This window comes from Triturus cristatus, chromosome 4_1, assembly GCF_964204655.1.
Source record: "Triturus cristatus chromosome 4_1, aTriCri1.1, whole genome shotgun sequence".
In the NCBI taxonomy this organism is placed as follows: domain Eukaryota; kingdom Metazoa; phylum Chordata; class Amphibia; order Caudata; family Salamandridae; genus Triturus; species Triturus cristatus.
This window is the reverse complement of record NC_140585.1, coordinates 802,778,803-802,799,912: the sequence shown is the minus strand read 5'-3', so window position 1 is coordinate 802,799,912 and position 21,110 is coordinate 802,778,803. Positions and strand designations below refer to the sequence as shown.

Below are 21,110 nucleotides of genomic sequence, written 5' to 3'. Positions count from 1 at the left end.
TACACTTGCAGTCAAGATTTGTTACAAAGTAATCATGCACATTTTAGTAATTTATTATTGTAGTGTCTTAACATTATCATATGCAAAATGATCAGATCAATTAAATGCCAAAATTGTCTTAGTGCTCCAATCAGCTGCTGGAAAGTTGGTGTTTTCAGATACAAAGAATTCCCCTAAAAGAGTGTCAAAATAAAATAATGAACACAGCAAATAATTCTGGACTTCAACAGCCTGTTTCAGAAGAGTTGTGATTGGTTATCAATCCCAAATCAGATGCTTTTACATTACTAACGAATCTTAATTCTGCAAGAGAATATGAATCTTGCAAACATGTTTAAAATGTCATAAGAATTACATATGTGCAGAAAAGTCCTGCATGGTCACAATCAATCTACATATATGTCCCCAGCATGTGTGGCCATGCTCCTAAACATTACCCACAGTGCCAGGTCATACAAATGGTCAACATGTTGTCATACAAAAAATGTGTAGCATAGGCTAAAGTGACCTTGGACATAGGTTCACAGATGTTTTTTGAGAAGGCAATTTGACATATTCAGGGACGGTGGTGCTGTGTTTAAAATTGTCACCACAGTATATCCCCGATTGCGATCCATCGCTGAAACTATATATTATGTGGTATTCGGAGAGGGCTCACTTGTGTCCATGATCTCAAACCATGAATGTTCATAGGAAGCATAACCAATTTGAATAGGACAGGCTCCCATATAAAACACTGTCCACTCCTCAACAAAGAGCCACATGCAAGATGCCCTGGCACAGACTTCCGAACAAGCACTTCTGAACAACCTCCTTTCGATGCATCCATATAGCTCCAGCAAGATTTAAGCCTATAACTTCACAGAATTAACTGTGCACTGGTTTAAAAATATCCAGGATCCATCTTCTGAAGTGAGCAGCAGAAGTGAATCTGATGCTTCGTCAAGATTGAAACACCCAACCCCAGAGAGTCCCTCCACACATAATGGTGGGGACCTCAATTTGCTGTTGCTAATGTCGGTGGGATTAATCAAACCAAGAGACTACCCAGTTCACGTGTTAATTTTCCAAATTAGGGTGCAGCATTCCGCCATATGGAAAAAACACATCATTATGCCCAGCAATAATAATTTTCACTGATTACCATAAACAAAACGGTTAAATACGTGTCCTAACTCTCCATTGTAGGCCCCTACAGTGAAGTCATAACATTTCAATTAATTATTCACTGCATGTGAGGATGCTGGAACATTTTTTTGTCAAATATATAACCCAGAACAGGTGAACAGTCCAGCATGTCCAAATACAGTTGTGTACCCTTACCATCAAAGGCAAGATTTTCTCAAATGCAGTCTTTGGGGAAAAAAAGCCCTCCCAAACTTTCACCGCATTACCTATAACACAAACTGCTAACTAATGTGTCTAAACCATGAAGGAAAGTGCAGCCTACAAGCCCTTAGTATTAGTTTTAAAAAGAACTCTGTGCTCTCCATGCCACTGGAATCAAGCTATCCTGGCTGAAGAGGGGTGAAACCCCGAAACCGGTCCTAGGATGCTTGTTTCCAGTCCAGGGAGGACCTGTCTTGGCAGTTCGGGCTTGACTGTTCCCATGAGGCACAGGGTCAAGACTGATTTGCATATGGCTGGATTCAAACTGGACTGGTATGGTGAGCAAACAAAATCGATGGATTTAGGCCCAGATCTCTGTACTGGGGTCAATGTATGACATTGTTCTGCATTCTGTCCATCAACTGTTGATTTGGAGATGAAGATGTAGCAGGCCATTAGAACCAACAGGGAGAAAAATCTGTTGCATTCTGAATTGGGAGTGGGACCCAGATTGATGACACACTCTCCTCCAAAGAAAACACTTTCCCTTGTGGTGTGTCTAATGTTGTTCATGTGATAAGACAGAACTTATACTGGGGGTTGTTACAGATTTCTGAAGATTTGTAAGACTGGTTGTCATATTAGAGACTGCTGTGCGCAGATCTTGTGTTGCTTTCTCTGAACCACATGACTTTATAACTCAATAGTCTAGAGTAGGAAAGTAGGATCTGCTTCTATGGTTACATCCCCTTTTTGCCTGGTGCTAAGATGTTACTGAATAGTCTAACTGGGATTCTGCTGATCAGGCCCCCAGTCTATCTGCTTTCTTCCTAAATTGTTATGTTCAGTACTTGGGTACATCCCAGATTGGATACTGGGGTACCCTTATTAGTTCCTAGTATATGGCACTAAGGTACCCAGGGCATAGGTTCCCCAGAGGTCCCCCATGGGCTGAAGCATGTATAATTCCACCCATGGGAGGCCATTCAAAATGGAACGACAGGCTTGCCATTGCATCACTTACTAAAGATATAGGTTTCCTATATCTAGGGTCACTGCACTTAAAACCCACGTCACCCCTATAGCAGGCCTTTACAATCCTGAAGGCAGGGTGCTTGGTTCTAAGTGAGAGGGTGCCCCTGCATGAGCAGGACACCCCTACAGCCTACGGAGTCCATTATCCCGGGTTGTCAGTGAATCTTATCCCACGACGATTCTAGGGACCCACCCACTGGTAAGCCCTTATGTACCCTTAGGAAAGGGTTGGGACGATTTAGGGGACCCTCCCAGGGGAGGCTTTGGACTGTGGGGAGGTTACTCCCATGTCCTTTGTCCAGTTTTGGCACCAGAGCGGGAGCCAACATGATAGGATTAGTTGCAGCCAGTTTCGAGATGCTCATCATGTAATTACGCTGTGCCCCTCTATATAGTATAGGGCTGCTACAGATCAGAAACCCCTTCTTCTACCGTCTGAACAAGCTGGACTTTGTTTGGGTTAAACTTCGTCTCCCCTCCAGTCTGCTGCATAGTCTGTGCCTGTACACAATACAGGAACCTTCCAAGGCCTGTGGGCATCAAAGACAACTGAAGGAATCTCCCTTTGAGTAAAGGAGTCACTCCCCTGCATTCGCAGGCATCGCAACTAAGTCGACCGGTCTGCTGATCCCCCGCTACACCGGACTCGTGAAGGTTCTGCAACACAGGTGGTAGTTTCCACAGCTCTCGAGGCCTGCCCTGCATTCTCACCACGTTTGAGGCCAGTATCCCTCGTGGGGGTTACACTAACTGAACCCCTGTGCACCACATCACTTTGCAGTTGCAAAGGCATGTTGGCTTCCTTCCAAGAAGATCTTTGGGTTCCAAGTCGCCCCAACCTCAAGCATCTCCTGAGACAAGAATCTTTAGCCACACCGTATTGTGTACATCTTGGCCGGCATCTTTTGGTGAGCTGCTTGAGGTACTCTCGCGACTCCAGTGCTTCCGGCCTGTGGGTCCATTTAAGGGTCACCTTTACTTCTGTTGGGCTCCCCTGATTGCTCGGGGCCTGCCCTGGCTCCCCTGCTTTTGGTGAGTCCCCTGGACCTTGCTGATCCAGACATTGCACCTTCTTCGACTTCTGCATGGGTTGCATTTGCCAAGGCTTGTTGGTGCTCCCACCGGACACTGACCCCTCTGCAATCGACATCCGACGTGGGACAGCTCGTATACGCCCCTGGACTTCCTCAGAGTCGCCTGGTCCTCACAGCTGCAGAGTCAAGGTCCTCGTCAACTCTCCTGCAACCACCGACATCGGAGGGCATTCGTCTTCCAAGACTCCTGGTCAATCCTGACTGACATAGACTATGTCCCCTCTATTTGCAAGTACTTCTCGTCTAGAATCCACCTTCGGATTCCACCGGACACTTTCTCCTTTTCTAGCAGCAGCACTTTCCTCAAGTCCTCCATTGGAAATGACAGCAGTTTCCGACACCACTTCATCCCATGCACCCGGCTTCTCTGGTGTAGGTAACGTGAGTACTAGGGTATCCATGGGTGGGGTGTCTCTCCAACCTTCTGTCTTCTACAGGGTTTCTTCGGGGTCCACTTGGAAGGGTCCTTAATCTTTAAAAATCCAACCGCGACTTACACTTAAACTTGTACGGAGCACGCGGCCGTGATCCCACACTGCACACGCTCTCCGGAGGTTTCCTAGTCACTCACCTCGGGTGGTTCCTTGGGTCCCCAGCACTTCTACGTCCTCTCCACATTGTCTTGACCAGAGTCGTGGCTCTTATTCCACTCTTAGTATATGGCTTGGTCCCCCCCTGGGGTCCACTGTGTATTACATGCTATTTACTGTGGTTCTTTGCAAAAGTATTGTGTGCATTGTGCATATCTTCAGGAAGGAGATATTTCTATGTGTTAAAGAGTATTATATAATAAATTCATATTTTTATAAATACCTTGTTTGGTTATTTTTCACTCAATCTATACTGTAAAATTGCATTCTGGTAAAACATGCTGCTTTACACTCCTTCTGGGTTAAGCCTGAAGGCTGCTCTCCACACCTACCACTTAGAGAGCTTTCTAAGACCTCTTAAATCACCATAAGGGTTGTCTAGACTGGTGCAAGGTGTCCACTTACATAAGTGTACATCATATACCAGGCCAGCTTCTCACATCTAGGTTTGGATAAATTAATATTTTCTAAAAACAGAGGTAGCTGCTACTACGTCCATGTACATGGAAAAGGTTCAACGACCGGACTTCAGACAGAAGATCAGCGCAACATATTGTAAGAGTGACTAAACTAATAGCAAGAACTTTGTGTTTCCCAGAAACTGTGGTAGAAATCAGCATACTGCCGGTCTGCAGCACACGTCCAGTTCCCCAGTCTTAAGTGAGGTAAGATGTGATGGACAGCTACTATGCAAAATCTCTCTACCCTGCTCCTCATGTTGGCTAACTGTAGATCTATAATGACTCTAAATTCCTCCATCTGATCTTTCTTTTGAACCACAAAGTATCTTGAATAAATACCTTTTCTTCTGTGGGGAGGTGGAACTGGTACCAAAGCTCATTTATGCAATAACAAGGTTTTTGTTACACAAAAGCATAAACAAACACGATTGCTGGCTAGTGTTGTTACAGAGATAACAGGATAGGGATGAAAACCAACTTCCCTGTAAAGGGCGGGCAACCAAAAAATTTATGAGGTTCAACCTAAAACATGTTAAATAAAAATGTTGCTCAGGGTTATGTATCCATTCCAAATAAGCTCCAGATCCAACCAGAAAGGCAATCTCCATGTGGTAGCTCACCATTGCCTTTTCTGACTTCTTTTTTAGAATGATTTAAATTACTGTTACCAACAAAAAGAGAACTAATCAAGGCCTTTGAGCTACTGTCAGCCTCATTAGGGAAATAAAACAATTGTGGCACACCCAAACCTATAAAAGGTTTTCTCATAAATACCAGTCAAGGGATATTGTGGCCATGATCTAAGGTAATACAATGGGAAAGAATCAGACTGGAAAAATTAGTAAAAGATGAGCTCCAGATTTTTACCCAGATTAAAAGTGGGGCTAATTTGATTGTATCCTCAATAAAAGGCAAATTTACTAATAATCTAGAAAGACATTTATTTTCTAGAGTTTGTAAACTGGTACAATGGGCATACCCCCACACACCCGCCTCAAAGGTGACCAAAGAGAGACACTTGGCTTTATATAGAGTCATTAAATTCCTTATTGGTTTGTGTTTGAGTTTTCTGGCAAACAAAAAAATTGTGTCAACCACATTTCCTCTGTTGAGCTTTTGTTGGGTCAATAGCTAACAGTTAAAATGTGCACCCATTATAAGTTTAAAAAGTTCACAATTGGAGTCTTTTCCACTGTAAATCTACATGAACGAGTATTCCTAAGGCTGCAAGTCACAATGAAAGATTTAGCATTACTGAACTTCAAACCTAAATTGGTCATCAAAACCATAAAAGCATTCAATAAAAGTTGCAACCCATTGGCAGTACAAGGCAACAGCATCGTGTCATCCGCGTACAATAATACTGTCACTAGCCTATCACCTATTTCAGTCAAATCCTTACCATTAGACTGTAAGAACCCTTCCAGGGAATTAATATAAAAGGTTAACAGAAATGGGGTCAGAATACACCCCTGTCTTAGCTCCTTAGTAACCTTAAAAATAGAAGTGCACTCCATGGAAGTACTGTATCAAACCTGTTCCAAAGTGAGCAAATGTAAGCGTTTTAAAATTACAAATATGTCTGTGACAACCCCGGCTTCAATCGTCAGTGTCCACAACCTGCCCCTGCCCACAAGGTCAAAGGTAAGAGACAAGTCCACAGCCCCGCCCCGGCACTTACATACTTCCCTGTGACCAGAAGCAGGTTGGGTGACTGTTTGACCGTGTCCACCCCTTGTCAAAAGCCATATTGTACCTTTGACAGGAACCCTTTGTCATCTGCCCAATCCTTTAACTTCTGGAGAATCACCCTAGCCAGGATCTTAACAAAGAAGTCTGCCAATGAGATCTGGAGGCAACATGCAGGGTTTCCCCTGTCGCCCTTCTTAAAAACAGGGACAACAGTGGAGCACCGCCAGGAGCCAGATAATCCTGGAAGAGGAATAGCCTGAAACATATTTGCAAATAAGGGGGCCCAGTATGGTACATTGTGTTTTAAAAACATTGATTGGCACTCCATCTGGGCCCAGGGCCTTCCTAGGGGCGCTATATAAAAAGCAACAGTTAAATCAGACACATCAATTCGAGGCATGGTGAAGACACCATCGGTCCCTTCTTGTGGCAGAGGAATTTATGTCACAAGAGGGATTAGTTTGAAAACTAGAACCAGGGGAGCTGAAAATCTTGAGAAGTGGAGCAACCACTCCTCTGGCGAGACATGGCAAGATATTTTAGAGTTCCCATATGCTGAAAAGTATGGATGAATGAACCACATCCCAAAATGCCTTCAAGTCTCTGGATTTAGCAGCAAATCTTCCCATGCGATCTCTCGGATTTCCTTTCCCCTTGACTCAAGAGTCCACCTGTAAACCCGCCTTGCATGCCTGATGTCTTCCAAATTCCTAGGGACATCATGGAGTACCTGCTTCAATTCCCTTAAGGTGACAGACAGACCACGCACGGAGGAGTTATTGTAAGCTATTTGAAAGAAGTTGTCCTGAGGAATTGGCAGACCAGAACTTCAATGATTTGTGCCATAATCCTAATTTCTGTAAGAATACCCCAGCCCTGCTTATTTTGATTGGTCCAGTGAGGGGATTGAACCCTCTGATCTGGATAACAACAGCAGTCCCTTTTTCTTTATTATAATTTATAAAACGACTTTCCTCAAGTCCAACAGCTTTGGAGTCTCTGGTTCATTCTCATGATTGTTTCCTAAGCATGGTAACTAAGAAGGGAAGCACCTGAGTAGGGAAGGTTAAGTATTTTCAGATGAGGAACTTGCTTGATAATGGCGAGGTGCAACCAGAAAGAGCAATGTAGTGTAATTTTGTGGCAGTAGCCTGCAGTTGCCAGCTGTGCATAACTGATCGCAGCACTGGTAATTTGGTTAGAAACCAGATCAATTTCTTAGACTACCTCTTCCAAATCTTCTCTGTACGATCTAGGTAGGTCAGGGAATCCCATATTTCTCCCTTTGGGGAGAGTGGGCGGGGGGGGGGGGGGGGGGGGTCTGGTGCGCTAGCTGTTTATAGCACTAGGCAAAACGGTCTGTTCTAGTTCAGGCAGGACCTTGTTTGACAGTTTAGGCTGGACTGATCGCACTGGAGCATTGTCAAGGCTGATTTGCCAATAGGTGGGTCCATACTGAGGTGGCATGGTGTGCAGACTAATAATGAACTGGGATGCCACCTAGAGCAATTATCAGTGGCTGAGATTAATTCAAGTATTTCATCCAACTCTTTTTGTATGCTTTAGTATGTTGCCCTAAGTGGGACGGGGTATGGCCAGAAATTGTTGCGTACACATTGTGACACTGGAACCAAGCTGATAAGCTCATAACAATGGCAAAACCAGTCCTGGGTTGCCTGTGGCCTGGTTTCAGATGGTAAAAACTTCTCATGTGTTATTTCGAGCGAGCCTGGTACCAGCGGTAGAAAAGGCCTGTGAGAGGCTCTGGGCTGAGGTCTCCATTATAATCGAATTCAAAGTTTATGGATTTTCCAGAGGAGTGTTTAATTTTATTGTTACTTTATTACTCTTGAAGCCAAGGGAGAGCCCACAAAGGATGGCAGTGTGTAGGAGGAAGAAGTGTACACAAGGAGATGATGGACGGAGCGCTGAAACTTTTCAGACACTCACCCCCAGTCACAGATCCGAGTTGAATCCATCATCGTTTTTTATCTCACTTTGCCACCCCAGTTCAGACAAAGCTATATGCAAATAAGTCTTGAACCTGTGCCTCATGAGAACAGTCCAGCCCGAACTGCCAAGAAGAGACCCCATCACCTGAAGCAGAAGACATTATCAGAAATATCTCCTTAATTATCTTGCAGAGCAATGTAAATTCAAAACACCTGATGGGAGAGATGGAGCCAAGATGGAATGATTGGGGCAGGAGACTAGTGAGTCGATTAGCTTTTTTCAAGATACGTTTCACTTTAGGAGATGGCAGATTAAGCATCTGTGAGTTTCTAATGATAGAGGCGACTGGTCAAGACAGTGCAACAGTCTCAACCTCCTAGGCATATAAGTATCACTTCTGGTGATCGGCTCATGTTAAAAATCTCAACTTAAATAATGTCAAGCGATGTCCTCACCATCAGCTACCATGTCAATCGTTTCCACATTGTGAAGCGGAGCAACAGCAATTGTGATGCCGAAGTTGTTCGAGAGAGCTTTGTAGTCAAAGACTTGCCCAACAGCTGTCGCTGTTTCGACACAGGGAGTAAAGCTGTCCTTAAAGAGCAAGTCGACAATGTACCTTCGCAGACACAGAAGCCATTGATGCCTAATGAGATTTGGCGAGAATGACAATGCTGATGCCTTCTTTCCCTTTTTCTTGACTTTCTTTCCCTGGATCTTCCTCTATGAGACTCCTGGGGAAAGGAGGTAGAGTCACAATGAATCAAAAAGTACCCTGGAGGCCTTGTCACTCCTTTTCTTCTTCTTCTTCTTCTTTGACCTAAGGTCTTTCTACTTCCTTCACAGCCTGATGCGTTCTCTATTTTGTTAAGTAATTTATTTTACACATGTTTGAACAGAATTAACACTACTTCAATGACAGAGAAGCTAGGAGGCAGACCACACACACACACACACACACACACACACACACACACACACACACACACACACACAACAGGTGTGTGTCTATGGCAATCTTTTTTTCTCCCACGTGATGGATACTTCACAAATAGTGAAGGCATAAGGATTGGCAAAAATGGTGATAAAAGCAAGAAAACATCTTGCACGGCTTCTTTGATGTTGAAGATACTGAGTGAAATTTAAAAAAATCAAACGTCATAAGGAAAGAAACCTGAAAAGGGTGAAAGAAGCAACCAGTGTTGCAATTTTGCACTCAAATTAGACGGAAAAAAGAACTTGCTGTGTGAAGCAAATGTCAGCAAAAGACATCATGCAATATGGAAGCCGGTGAAACCTTTAAGTGTGCTTTTAAACTCTCCTAATGTTAAAGCTCAACAGGATTATTTTTGATCCACACGGTATAAGGCTGTGTTATAGGTGCTGCAATGTTGTTTTAGGAAGGTTTTCTGGAATTATTCTCTTTTTTAGAAGACAATAAACCAGTACCCATGTTCCTTACGGAAATGAGTCTCCAAGAAAACTCGTCGCCATATACTGCGATAACTTTACCGCAAGGCTATGCAACTGTCAGGGGCAATAGGGAAGGAAACAAAAGGGGAGGGGGAGTAGCGATTATTTACAAAGAGGAACTATTAATCAAAACTGACCCTATACTTCTATCTGGGTCTGAAAGCCTAGAGTTTGCACTAGAACTATCCGCAACCTTTACCTTTTCGGGACTACTCTTATCATACCCCGGGCCCCATTAGTCAGTTTGTAAAAGTCCTTCCTTATATTGTGGTAGATCACAGTCTAAGATCAGCCAATTTTGCTGTCCTAGGCTACTTAAATATGCACCTAAAAAATGTAAACGGTGAAGCCTCAAAACATTTCATAATGGACCTTGAGGCAGTTCAACTAACACTTTGATTATCCCCTCCTATACATAAGCAAAAGGCCACCTACTTGACCCAATATTCTCTAACACAACTGAGCTAATGGCGACTGATCCTATAGAGATCTTATTGTCCGATCCTAAATTAATTCCCTTCCAGGTAGGGGTTAAAAACATTACGATCTGGGTACCTCACCAAACCACATTCAGACGTAACTCGTCCAAAATGGATAGTAGGGAGTGGGAAAATGAACTTGATTTCCACCCCTGCATTGGCGAGATATCTGGCCCACAGATACAGAAAATCTGAGACACGGATAGTGAACGGCACAAATACCCTGGCTACATTGAGGCAACAGAAACCCAAATACCTCAGGGAAAGGGCGCCATGATTTTCATTAGAGCTGGTAAACCTTAAAAAGGAATCAAAAAAACTTGAAAGGATTTGGAGAAAAAAAACTCTGAAATTAGTAAAGATATTTATAAGAAGGCAGGAAAAAAGATATCATTATGCCATTAGAGATGGCAAGAGTTATTTTGCTGTAAAGATCGAAAAATGCTGCAAACTCACCTAAAGAGTGGTTTAAAAGTGGGTATACTACTGAATCCGGTCAAAATGGCATCTGGCTCCCCTCCTTCAGACTCAAGATGTAATACGTTAGCCACGTTCTGTCTGGAGAAGGTCAATAGCATCCTCCTCACACTTAGGGCCTGATTACAATTTTTGCGGTGCAGGAGCGGGCTACCCACCAGTTTACAAATTTGTGTTGTCATTGATGGGCAGTTCTTAGGCAGCAGCGCAATGAGAACATCACAGACAGTACTTGCACGGCGGAAACTGGTGCAGTCCATGCCGTGCCTGTACTGGGGTGCATACACAAAGGGTGGACACAACATGTGTCCCCCCTGCATGCACCCTATGGCCCTGAGGCACAAGGGAGCCCTGGAGTAGGCACTGCCATGGAAACCGCGGTGGAGAGGAAACACGTAGACAAGCATATTATGGCCTTGGTGGTTGCAGTGGTGCAATGGCGGTCTGACCACCCAAGTTGTAATCGGGTGGTCGGAGGGGCAGTGTCTGGACTGCCACAGCTGCGCCCTCGTGAGTCTGGCGGACCTTGGAGCGCCAGACTCTTAATCAGGCCCTAAGAGAGGGGTATAATTGACAGCGCCCCATATTGGAGACATGATCAACTAAGCAAGTTTACAGATCGCACACAAGAAAATACCTTTGAGATTCTTAAATCTTTAAAGTCAGGCGCTCCGCTGGACCCTGCACCCCCCAGATGTCATGCTCAAAGGTGGGAAGCCAGTGATAACCATGCTAACAAATTTGTTAAATCTCGCACTTAAAACTGGAATAGTCCCGCCGACATGGAAACATGCGATTGTTAAGCCACTGCTATAAAAAAATATATATACATTACCTTATCCCTCCAGAATAGAACCTTCCAATTTAATTCTCGGAGTATTACTCACTGGGATGCGGGGTACTACAAGGGTCCGTCTTGAGCCCCACATTGTTCAATTTGGATGTCTGTCCATTGGCAGAAATTTTTAAAGGCCCTGGCATTTCCTCAGTATCCTACGGGGATGACACCCAGATTATCTTCTCCCTTTCTCAACACACATATGGAGCCCCCAAACAGCTCAATAACTGCCTAAAAATGTTGTAGACTGGATGGTATCTAGCAGTCTTAAACTTAATGGGGAGAAAAAAGTGGTCTTGGTGGTACTAAATAATACTGTCAAGTGCTTGGAGCTAAATTGGCCAATGTTTATGGGTGAGCAACCCGTACCTAGAGAGGTCAAGAGCTTAAGCTTTTGGCTAGATAACAAGCTCTCAATGATGACAAAGGCAAAAAAGCTATCCGCAACTTGATTTGGTCATGGAGAAAGCTTCTGAAAGGGTTACCTGAACCATCTTGCAGAGCAGTAGTGCAAGGGTTTAGTCCTCTCACATCTCGACTATGGGAACAACGTATACCTAGGCAGCCCCAAGACAGTCGTCCACAGACTGCAACTCATTCAAAATGCCTCTTCGCGTATATTACCATAAATCTCTAAATACAAGTCTGTAACCAAGGCTCTGGTAAACCTGCACTAGCTCCCAATAGTCAAGAGGATTCAGTTTAAGACTCAGTGTATTGCGCACTGCAATATGTACAAGAAAGGCCCGAAGTTAATCCATAGACTACTTATAGTCTATAATCCTAGAAGAATGCTGCGCTCTACTAAACTTTTCACAGTACCCAAAAATAAAGAGATCTAGGAGTGGAGGACGCTCTTTTGTATATCGGGTCCCAAAACCTTGGAATCCCCTTCCTTTACCAATAAGGAAGACAGTCAGAACTTCAATTTCACAAACTACTAAGCACTGCCCTATTTAACTAAACTGCCGGACAGAAAGGATATCTGCAAGTTATTACAGCGCTGGGAGGCCCGGATGGGTAGCCATGTGCTCTACAAATACCCGTGAATAGAATAAAATATTTGGACATGCTGGACTCTTTACCCTCCCCTAGTTACACATTGGCTAAAAAGTGTTTCAAGATAACGGAATGAATCTGGAAAATATTCTAAACATTTACGACTGTCAATGAAGATCCTGCCATACAAAAAACAGGCTTTTACCACAACAAACACAGTCACATGTTTGAAATGCTTAGCAAATCACTGTTACCTGTAAACACCTTTTGCCAAAGCTTCTGCACACACCTGCCAAGCATCCTGGGAAACCTTCAGTTGTTCGAAATAAGTTAATGCCTAAAGAAATTTAAAAACAAAACAAAATAATTTACAAAAGGTGATTAACAGAGGAATACAATACAATCACGCAGTAACATTCACCTTTATACTCCGTAATTTAAAGGTATTTCTCTGATAAAAGAAAAGTGTTTTTGAAAATGAGTCCAATAAAGTTACTTCCCTTAGGAATTACTTTATTGAAAACGGGATCCACAGGATTTCATTACTGAGGCCTTCATTGAATGTTCAGTTTATTGATGCATTTTTTTCTTTAAGTTGATACTACTTAAACACACCAACTACAATACATGTAATTCCCTAATTTTTAACACTCTTAAAATATTGGGGAGAGTTCTATTTAACAAGATCAGAATTTGGGCAGAGGATGAAAACATAATAAATAAATGTCAGCTGGGTAGTCGTAGTCATCTTGGTACTGTGGAACAGTGCTTGAATCTTTAATTTAATCATAGGGAAATATACTATCGCCTGACACAGTCCTCTTTACCTGGCATTTATGGACCTTTCGTCCGCTTTTGATTTTGTTAACAGATCCAGGCTTTGGCAATGCCTTTTAGATTATGGGTTAGATAAAGATTTGGTGTATTTTTTAGCATATCTGCATAGGGACTTAAGGGCCTGGGTAAGGATAAGTATGGATGGGGCAGTGTCAGGAGACAGTGGTTGGCAGAGGCGTTAGACAAGGATGTGTTCTTGTCCCACTTTTATTTATTTTATATATTAATGAACTTCATAATGTCCTGTCTAACCAAACCACCGATGTCCCTATAATTAATGGTAACAAACTGCCCATCTTACTATATGCAGATGATGCTGTTTTAATGGGCCGAACACCTAATGCCTTGAGAATTTTAGTTAGGGGATTTGCAGTTTTTATGAATAATCTGGATCTTTGCACAAATTTAAAAAAATCTTTTTTAATGTGTTGTGGCCTAAGAAACGTTCTATTAATACTATTACCTTGGGCCCTGATAATTTGATATGCACTTGCACTTTCCCTTATTTGGGCTTACAATTTTCTGATAATGGGTCCTGGACACCACATTTGGCTTATGGACGGACTAAATTTTCAAGAGCCATAAACTCAGTAATAAATCTCCCCCAACCGAAAAGAACTGAGGTGGTACTGTCCCTACTTAAAATCTATAGGACACAATGTGTACCAATCATGACCTATGGGGCTGAAATATGGGGCCATATAAATTTAAAAAGTGTCCAGGCAGAAGAAAACAGATTCTGCAGGAGACTTCTGGACATACCAATTTCTTCGTCCACTTTTGTATGCCATAACGAGTTAAGAATGCCATACTTGGAAGATTACATTAGGTCCCTCCCTGTTTTATTTTGGCTAAAGGTTTGGAAAAACCCAGCAGCCTTACTAACAAGGGAGATTCTGGCAGATTGCCTAAAATTTGATAAGGGCGGTGATATTCCTTGGCTGGCCCAACTACGGGCAAATTTGACTGCGGTCAATTTAGAGCATATTTTTAATAATGCTGAGCAATTAGATGAAATCGATGGAAAGACTATCCGCAAAGTTTTATATCAATATTACGGGGATGTGAGATACGCCCAGGAATCCGCCAAAGTATCTGTGAAACAATATATTTTAATGACAGGCGAGGGCGGATCTCCTTTATGCTCTCCCATTAGTTATCTCTTAAGAGATATTACTTGCTGGGAGCGAAGCCTTCTTTTTCGTCTTAGATCGGGCTCAATAAAGTATCTGTTGTGCTTCCCTATGGGCTATTAACCTAACATTGAGAATTTGGTTTGCCCATGTGGTAACTTAGGGAAACAGTCTATGTTACATTTTTTGTTCTTTTGCTCTTTTTATCAAAAATATAGCATGCAGTTATTGATACCGTTTTTCAGGGCCAAGGGCACAACGGATGTTAAGGTTGCACATAAAATTATTCTCCAGCTTAAAGACGATGATATAACATATCGAGTGTGCACTTTTCTGAAAATGGCCATCCGCTCACGTCTTTCTATGAATTGATGATTGCTGGATTAGGCTGTACTATATGTATTTTTGGATTTTATATTACTTGTATTTACATTTTCTACTATGCACATCTGCACTTTTACTTAATGCTGCTAACTGTAACCTTTTTGAGATTTAAGGATTTGCCCGCTTTTAGCTGCTCTTTCATGAAATATTTGCACTTTGCACACTGTCACTTTAACATCGCCGATGATATCAAGTTATGGATAATTTAGTAATATTTTAACTGATTAGTTTTAATGATGAGTTTTTAGGACTATGTATGTGATTATGATTAATGTTTGTACTTTTATGGATAATGCATATCCGAATAAAGATAATAATGAATGAATACTTCTAAAAGTATTTACAGGATCAACTGCTTGTGCCATATAGGGTATGCTAGCAAGACTACGAAGCCCATTATGGTTCAAATTACCAAACATAGGAGGGCGATACGACGCAAACACTATCACTACTAAACTAGCTCCCCATTAACTGGAGAGACCAATACACCTGATATTATGGCATGGGTGGTCTTGGACACAGTACTGGAAGGAACAAACACCCAAAAGAGCTCCTTTACAAACAAATCAAAGATGAATCTTCAGAGAACATGCGATAAAGGTCTCAATTATGAAATCCCATGGACTCTTATCAATAAAGTAATTCAAACAATGTTATGATCCTGAAATGAAATCTTAACATATGGAATACCTTGTCTTAAACTAAAGATGTGAGCACACAATCGACTCTGACCCCCAATTAAAATATGCAACAGTAATCATTTGTGGATAAAATACTTCTCCTCAGAAAAATAACTTTAAAATTGCACTTAAATCTGTTTAAAGATGGTGCCTGGAAATGTTGAAGAGCAGCTTAGTTCAGGCTCATGAAAGATTAACATCACACAAGATGGCGGTCACTTCTGCATACATCTGGGGATGTCTATGCAAACGCGCACTATGCACGTTTGGTGCAAGCATGGATGCTGATATAAATGAAGCCCGGTAAGCCCTGCAAATTAATATCCGGGAACATGGACACTGGTCGACCCAAGTCCAAGTTCTTTCCTTATTCAGTTTCAATAAGTCAGAACCATAAAAGACATAAATAGTAACAAAATACAGTTTATCAATCACATTGTAAAAGTTTATTTAGCCTGACAGCCCCAGATAGTAAAAACTAGCCATATGAAAACAGGTAATGTATATCAGACAATCGCTGTAAATGCAACAGGGTGAGATGTACCTGTTTAACATATCAGCCAACCAACAAAGGAAAAATACAAGATTTCTGTACAGTTTTCTAAAAGGAACAAAACTAGATGCATCATGTTATGGGTCAAAAAGCCATCACATCTACATTGTACAGTGAAAGAATCAAATGTACTCTCCTTGGGAATAGCTAACTAAAATTGAATCATGTTAAGTCTAAACCAAATCAGCAGAGAACAATGATAGTTAAGCATTTGAATTAACAAATAAGGTTCTACGGATGGAAATGTTTTGATCAACAATATTTTACCGAAGATTTATTAATTTCACACTTGTCTCTCTCAATGAACGTCCAGGTCATAAATGCCTTTTATGTCCAGGCGACATAGCTTCTAACAATGGCTTCTGGGTGGTCAAAGATGTCAAGACGTTACAACTTACATGTTTTAAAGTACTTTAGTCAGGCATTTCTATGGGCTCGGTCAAGGGACATACAGTCCCTTAAGATTAAGGCCCTTTTCAGGTCTCAGCCAAAGAGACAGCCACAGTAACAAAGGCCTCAACTGCAAAGTGTCAGACAAAAAAACCAATATTCAATGAAGGTGAACTTTGAGGAAGAATTAAGAGTCTCCTTAAAACCTTATTCTCAGTAACAAATAAGGTAGAAACATTAGTATAACCTCAGATCGAGCTGGCGTAAGCGGCAATGGGGAGACATTTGGGCTAAAAAATATTCAACATGGCCTCAATGGATGTACAACCCAGCTTTTCGGAAAAATTAAAAACAGATACTACTGCTAGCACAGATGTTGTGCCTAAAAGCAACCAAAGGGGACCAGGTCATGGCAGAGTCGAACAATACTCCAAGGTATGGGAAAGTGGTCACAAGGCTGATGGTATTGCCTACAACACAAAAGCTCCTAGTTTTGGCCAACGGCCATTACATGAGATTTATCAAAGTTGGTACTCAGGTTTTAACTATCCCTGGAGCACACAAAGCAATTTAATAGAAGCTCAAGCCCAAATGCTGTCCTAGGCATGAAGACAGCATCATTGGTGTAGAGCAGGGCCAGAAACATGTGGAACCCTATTTGGGGCATATACCCTGCCATTAAAAAGTGCAATTTACAGATGATTGATATATAGAGCAAAATTAAACAGGTGCAAAAATACAGCCCTGTTGCACTCCTCGTTTTAGGTTAAAGTGTGCAATGCATTCCCCATTTATCACATACCTGACTGAGGTTGACAGATTGATGTGCAAATCCCCCATAATTTGACAATAATGACCTAAACTCCCGCACGCATCATAGTTCTCCATAACTTCTCCCTAGTGACTATCGAATGTCGAGTGTAAATCCATAAAAGCCAAATTTTGGTTACCTAGGTCGGCAACTGCGTACTTGTTAACAATAAGCTAAGATTTAGGCATTGACCAACTATTCATAAGCCAGGCCGAAAGCCATACTTTCACAAGTAGACATATCACTGGGACATGTTCATCTGGCAAGGAGGTGATTATTGGTCATCCACATATCGGTAAGACAACTGACACATTTCATCTAAAAGGGCTAGCTATATACACCAATGTATTTCTTTTTATCAGTCAAGAAGCCGCAGGGGATGCTTCATATCCCTGTATCACAAGGGGAGCTAACAAATTTATTTACGGTTAGCCAACACAATTGTCATTCCTGTATGAAACGTAGTGAGACAGGATGAAACCACCAACCCTGTGATGTTCTGTGATTATGCCATTTGAAATCCCCGAGTGCACGCTTTACATGTTGAATTTCATGTATAGCTAAATGTCTGTTTGTATGTTTGTGCCATTTCTTTTTCAGGCCACTACATACAAGGAAAAGTTCCCAATAGGGGACCACACGTCATAAATTTTTTTTACGGGGAATATGACCCATATTGCAAGCACTTTGTGCCCACTCCAATAGATATATCCTGATGAATAGCCAAGGACCCCTCCTCGGCTATAAAGGAGAGAATCAGGTTGTCTACAAAATGAAACTCAGGGAGAGTTTATGTCATATGAGTTGACGCTTCTGGTTTTACCCTTGACACGGATTACTTCCAGGAATAAATAAAACTTAGAAAACCCACAGCCATTTTTAAACTCTTCCTAATATACCCTACACCAACCTGCTAAAGACAAGCAAGGGCATAGAGTTGTGGCCTGGCTGGCCATACTCAAAGAAAACAAAGTTCATTTTACGAAAGGAAATACAGCAATGTGCCTGATCATACACAAGACTACAATTTCTTCAATAGATTAACACAAGGCAGATGTGCATTGCATTGACCATTCATGCAGAACACAGCCATGTTTTTTTTCCATATGTATCTACGGCTTCAGATTCAGATCCTCAATTTCCACAGGACGGCATGAAAACCAAATCTGACTTCAGCACAAAGTAAGTATTGCGCTGATGGGTTACCATGTTAAGCTAACGAAAATAGGGTTCCCATGATGAAACCTTCTCACTGAATGCACACACAAAATTTCTGCAGAAAATACCAGATATTTTGGAGGATATTTTCTTACCTTTTTCTGGGACTATACACCCCTTTTGTCGCCCTTCTTGTGTTATGTATCTTAGGGGTATACCCTAAGTCTACAGATTTTTTTTGTTAGACAATCTCAGATTTTAAATAATAAAACAGAACAATTCAGTGACACATCAATCATACACTTGTCAAATCAGGGGATATATCAACCCTTCATATGCATACAGGAGCAAAACAGAGTAATACTAGACAGAGAGCTTATAGCTATACGTGGAGATGCCATGGAGTGAGCGTGTGGCGAGAGAGTGGATGCAGGGGGAGTAGTCACAGGATCGTCACGGTGGATATATATGGAGTCGGTCTCAGATGGAGGGAGGTGAAAGTGCGTAGATGCAAAGAAAAAGGCCCCCTGCAAATGGATGAGAGTTCCTCTAGGCAGGGAAATAATGCAATGCAAACATCCAGGGCAACTCACATATATTCAAATTAAAAAAAAACTTACATGAACATATAGGGACAACAAATTCTTGTATACGAATACAAATGTTATTTTAAACATTATACAAAATAAATATTTAACTATACGATTCATATCCATATTCCAAAAGTATCTACATTCATTCTAAAATCATTCATCACAGTAAAAACAAGATACACACACAAGGACAATCACAACGAGATTAAAATAGACTGATATTTCTTGGATATTTGTTCTAATTTGACAGCATCCACAGTTATCTTGCCATTCGCTGTGCAAGGTTTACATCTCACATCATTTTGGTCAACAGTGAAAAATGACCTGTGATACACCGCACACTCCGGCTCCTTTAAACCACTAATAGATCATCCATCCATAGGTGTTTTTGAAGCCTACAGTCTGGTATTACACAAATGTTCTTTGTGGCTTCTCCTGAAGAAGGCCCTTCTGTGCCAAAACACGCGTAGAAAGAAATTAGATTGTCAAGCGGCTGCTTACCAATTGATTATAAAATGTCTTGTGTTCGTGATCAGTATTTATTTTTAGCAATTGTGCATTATAAATTAAGAAGCACAAGACACCATCAGTCTATCTTGATCTTGTTGTTATTGTCCTTGTCTGTGTACCTTGTTTTTACTGTGATGAATGATTTTAGAATGAATGAAGATACGTTTGGAGCGTGGATGTAAATCACATAATTAAATATTTATTCTGTACTGTTTAAATAAAACATATTTGTGTTCATTTACAATAATTTGTTGTAGTCCCTATAGGTTCATGTAAGTTTTTTTATTTGAACATATATGAGTTACCCTAGGTGTTTGCATTGTAAGTGCTTAGATGTACATCACAGGAAACGTCTTTGGGTCTGGATGTGGGAGGTTGCAACGTGGCATACACTTCACTAGTGGTGTCACAGTATAGCATAGCCTTCAGCCAATTGCCGTTGGTAGGACAATGCTTACTACCTCAGTAGAGAGCTAGCCGGCGCTTAGCTAGTAGCAATGCAAAAGTAGTGAAGTGCCAAACACAGGGCTCTAGGGGTTTAACATCATCTAACAAAGCAAGCTGGGGATCTGGATCGATAGTAGCACCAGTCATGGAGGAAATCAGGTAAGAATCTACAGGCAGTATGATTGGACAATGGGGCAGGTCCAACGAGATGTATGAAGTCTGCTATATAATTGCTGCACTTCGGGCATTTGTGTGAACGTGAGAGATCAATTTTCGCTAATCCCTGTGGTGTAGTGTATGCTTGGTATAAAAATATGTAATGTAGCAGTTTATGCCTATGTTTGGGGATACAAGTTTTGCTTGTGTGCAACAGTATCATCATCATGTCTTATCCGAGATTGGGTGTCCCAAGTCGTACCTTCATGCCAACCAGGTCCTCCTGGCTTCAAGGCAACAAAAAGCTTGGTAGAACCTGTAGACCAAATACAACATCCCTGTAGCAGAAATCATTAACGGCAAAGATGGGAAGCCATCCGGTTCTACAGAATATGAGGATAATCCTTTGTGAAGTGTACTCTGCAGGCGACTGAGGATAATGTGGTCCATATGCGTGGCATCACCATTTTTGGCTATGTTAGCATGCATGAGAACATGTCCGCTGGGGAACACATCCACCATTGTGTGCAATTTATGAGCCTGCAGTGTACATTGGACGTGTTTCTCCAGTATGAAGGGTAGCCAAGTGTTCTATAACGGTGGTACTGAAGGAGCAAAGAAACCCACAACCCAGGTAACAGCATAGTTTTTGCACACGCCCAACTGGTAGCAGAGAGTGTTTGAATATTTGCAGAATCTCTTGGTATGCCTTGTGGTATAATGGAGGATGGGAAAGTCTGCCAAGCTTGCTCTCTCTACGGTTTCAAGCATGGCAAACTGGCATCCGTGTGGAAACAGTAGTATGAAAAGTGACATTGTGCCACCAGAAAAAAACAGCTGTAGGTCCGGCAAACCAAATCCCCCTCGTTCATATGGGAGTGTTATGAAATCCCATCTGATTCTGGTTCTGCGGCCTGCCCAGATTAGCCGGGTCAAGAGGCTTTTTAAAATGGCAAAAAAATATTAGTTAGCAGGATTGGTACGTTCATACACAAATATAAAAACCGAGGGAGGAGTACCATTTTAATAATGGCAATA

General features: G+C 41.8%; 1 protein-coding gene across 2 annotated transcripts in view; it reads right to left on the bottom strand.

Moving 5' to 3' along the window:
* XPOT (exportin for tRNA) overlaps positions 1-21,110 on the bottom strand; it is a 464,061-nt gene that overhangs the window by 393,465 nt on the left and 49,486 nt on the right. For both annotated transcript variants that reach the window (XM_085653409.1, XM_085653408.1), the window contains exon 3: positions 12,675-12,757. In XM_085653409.1, coding sequence (XP_085509535.1) covers positions 12,675-12,757 — 83 coding nt within the window. The remainder of the gene's footprint in view (positions 1-12,674; positions 12,758-21,110) is intronic.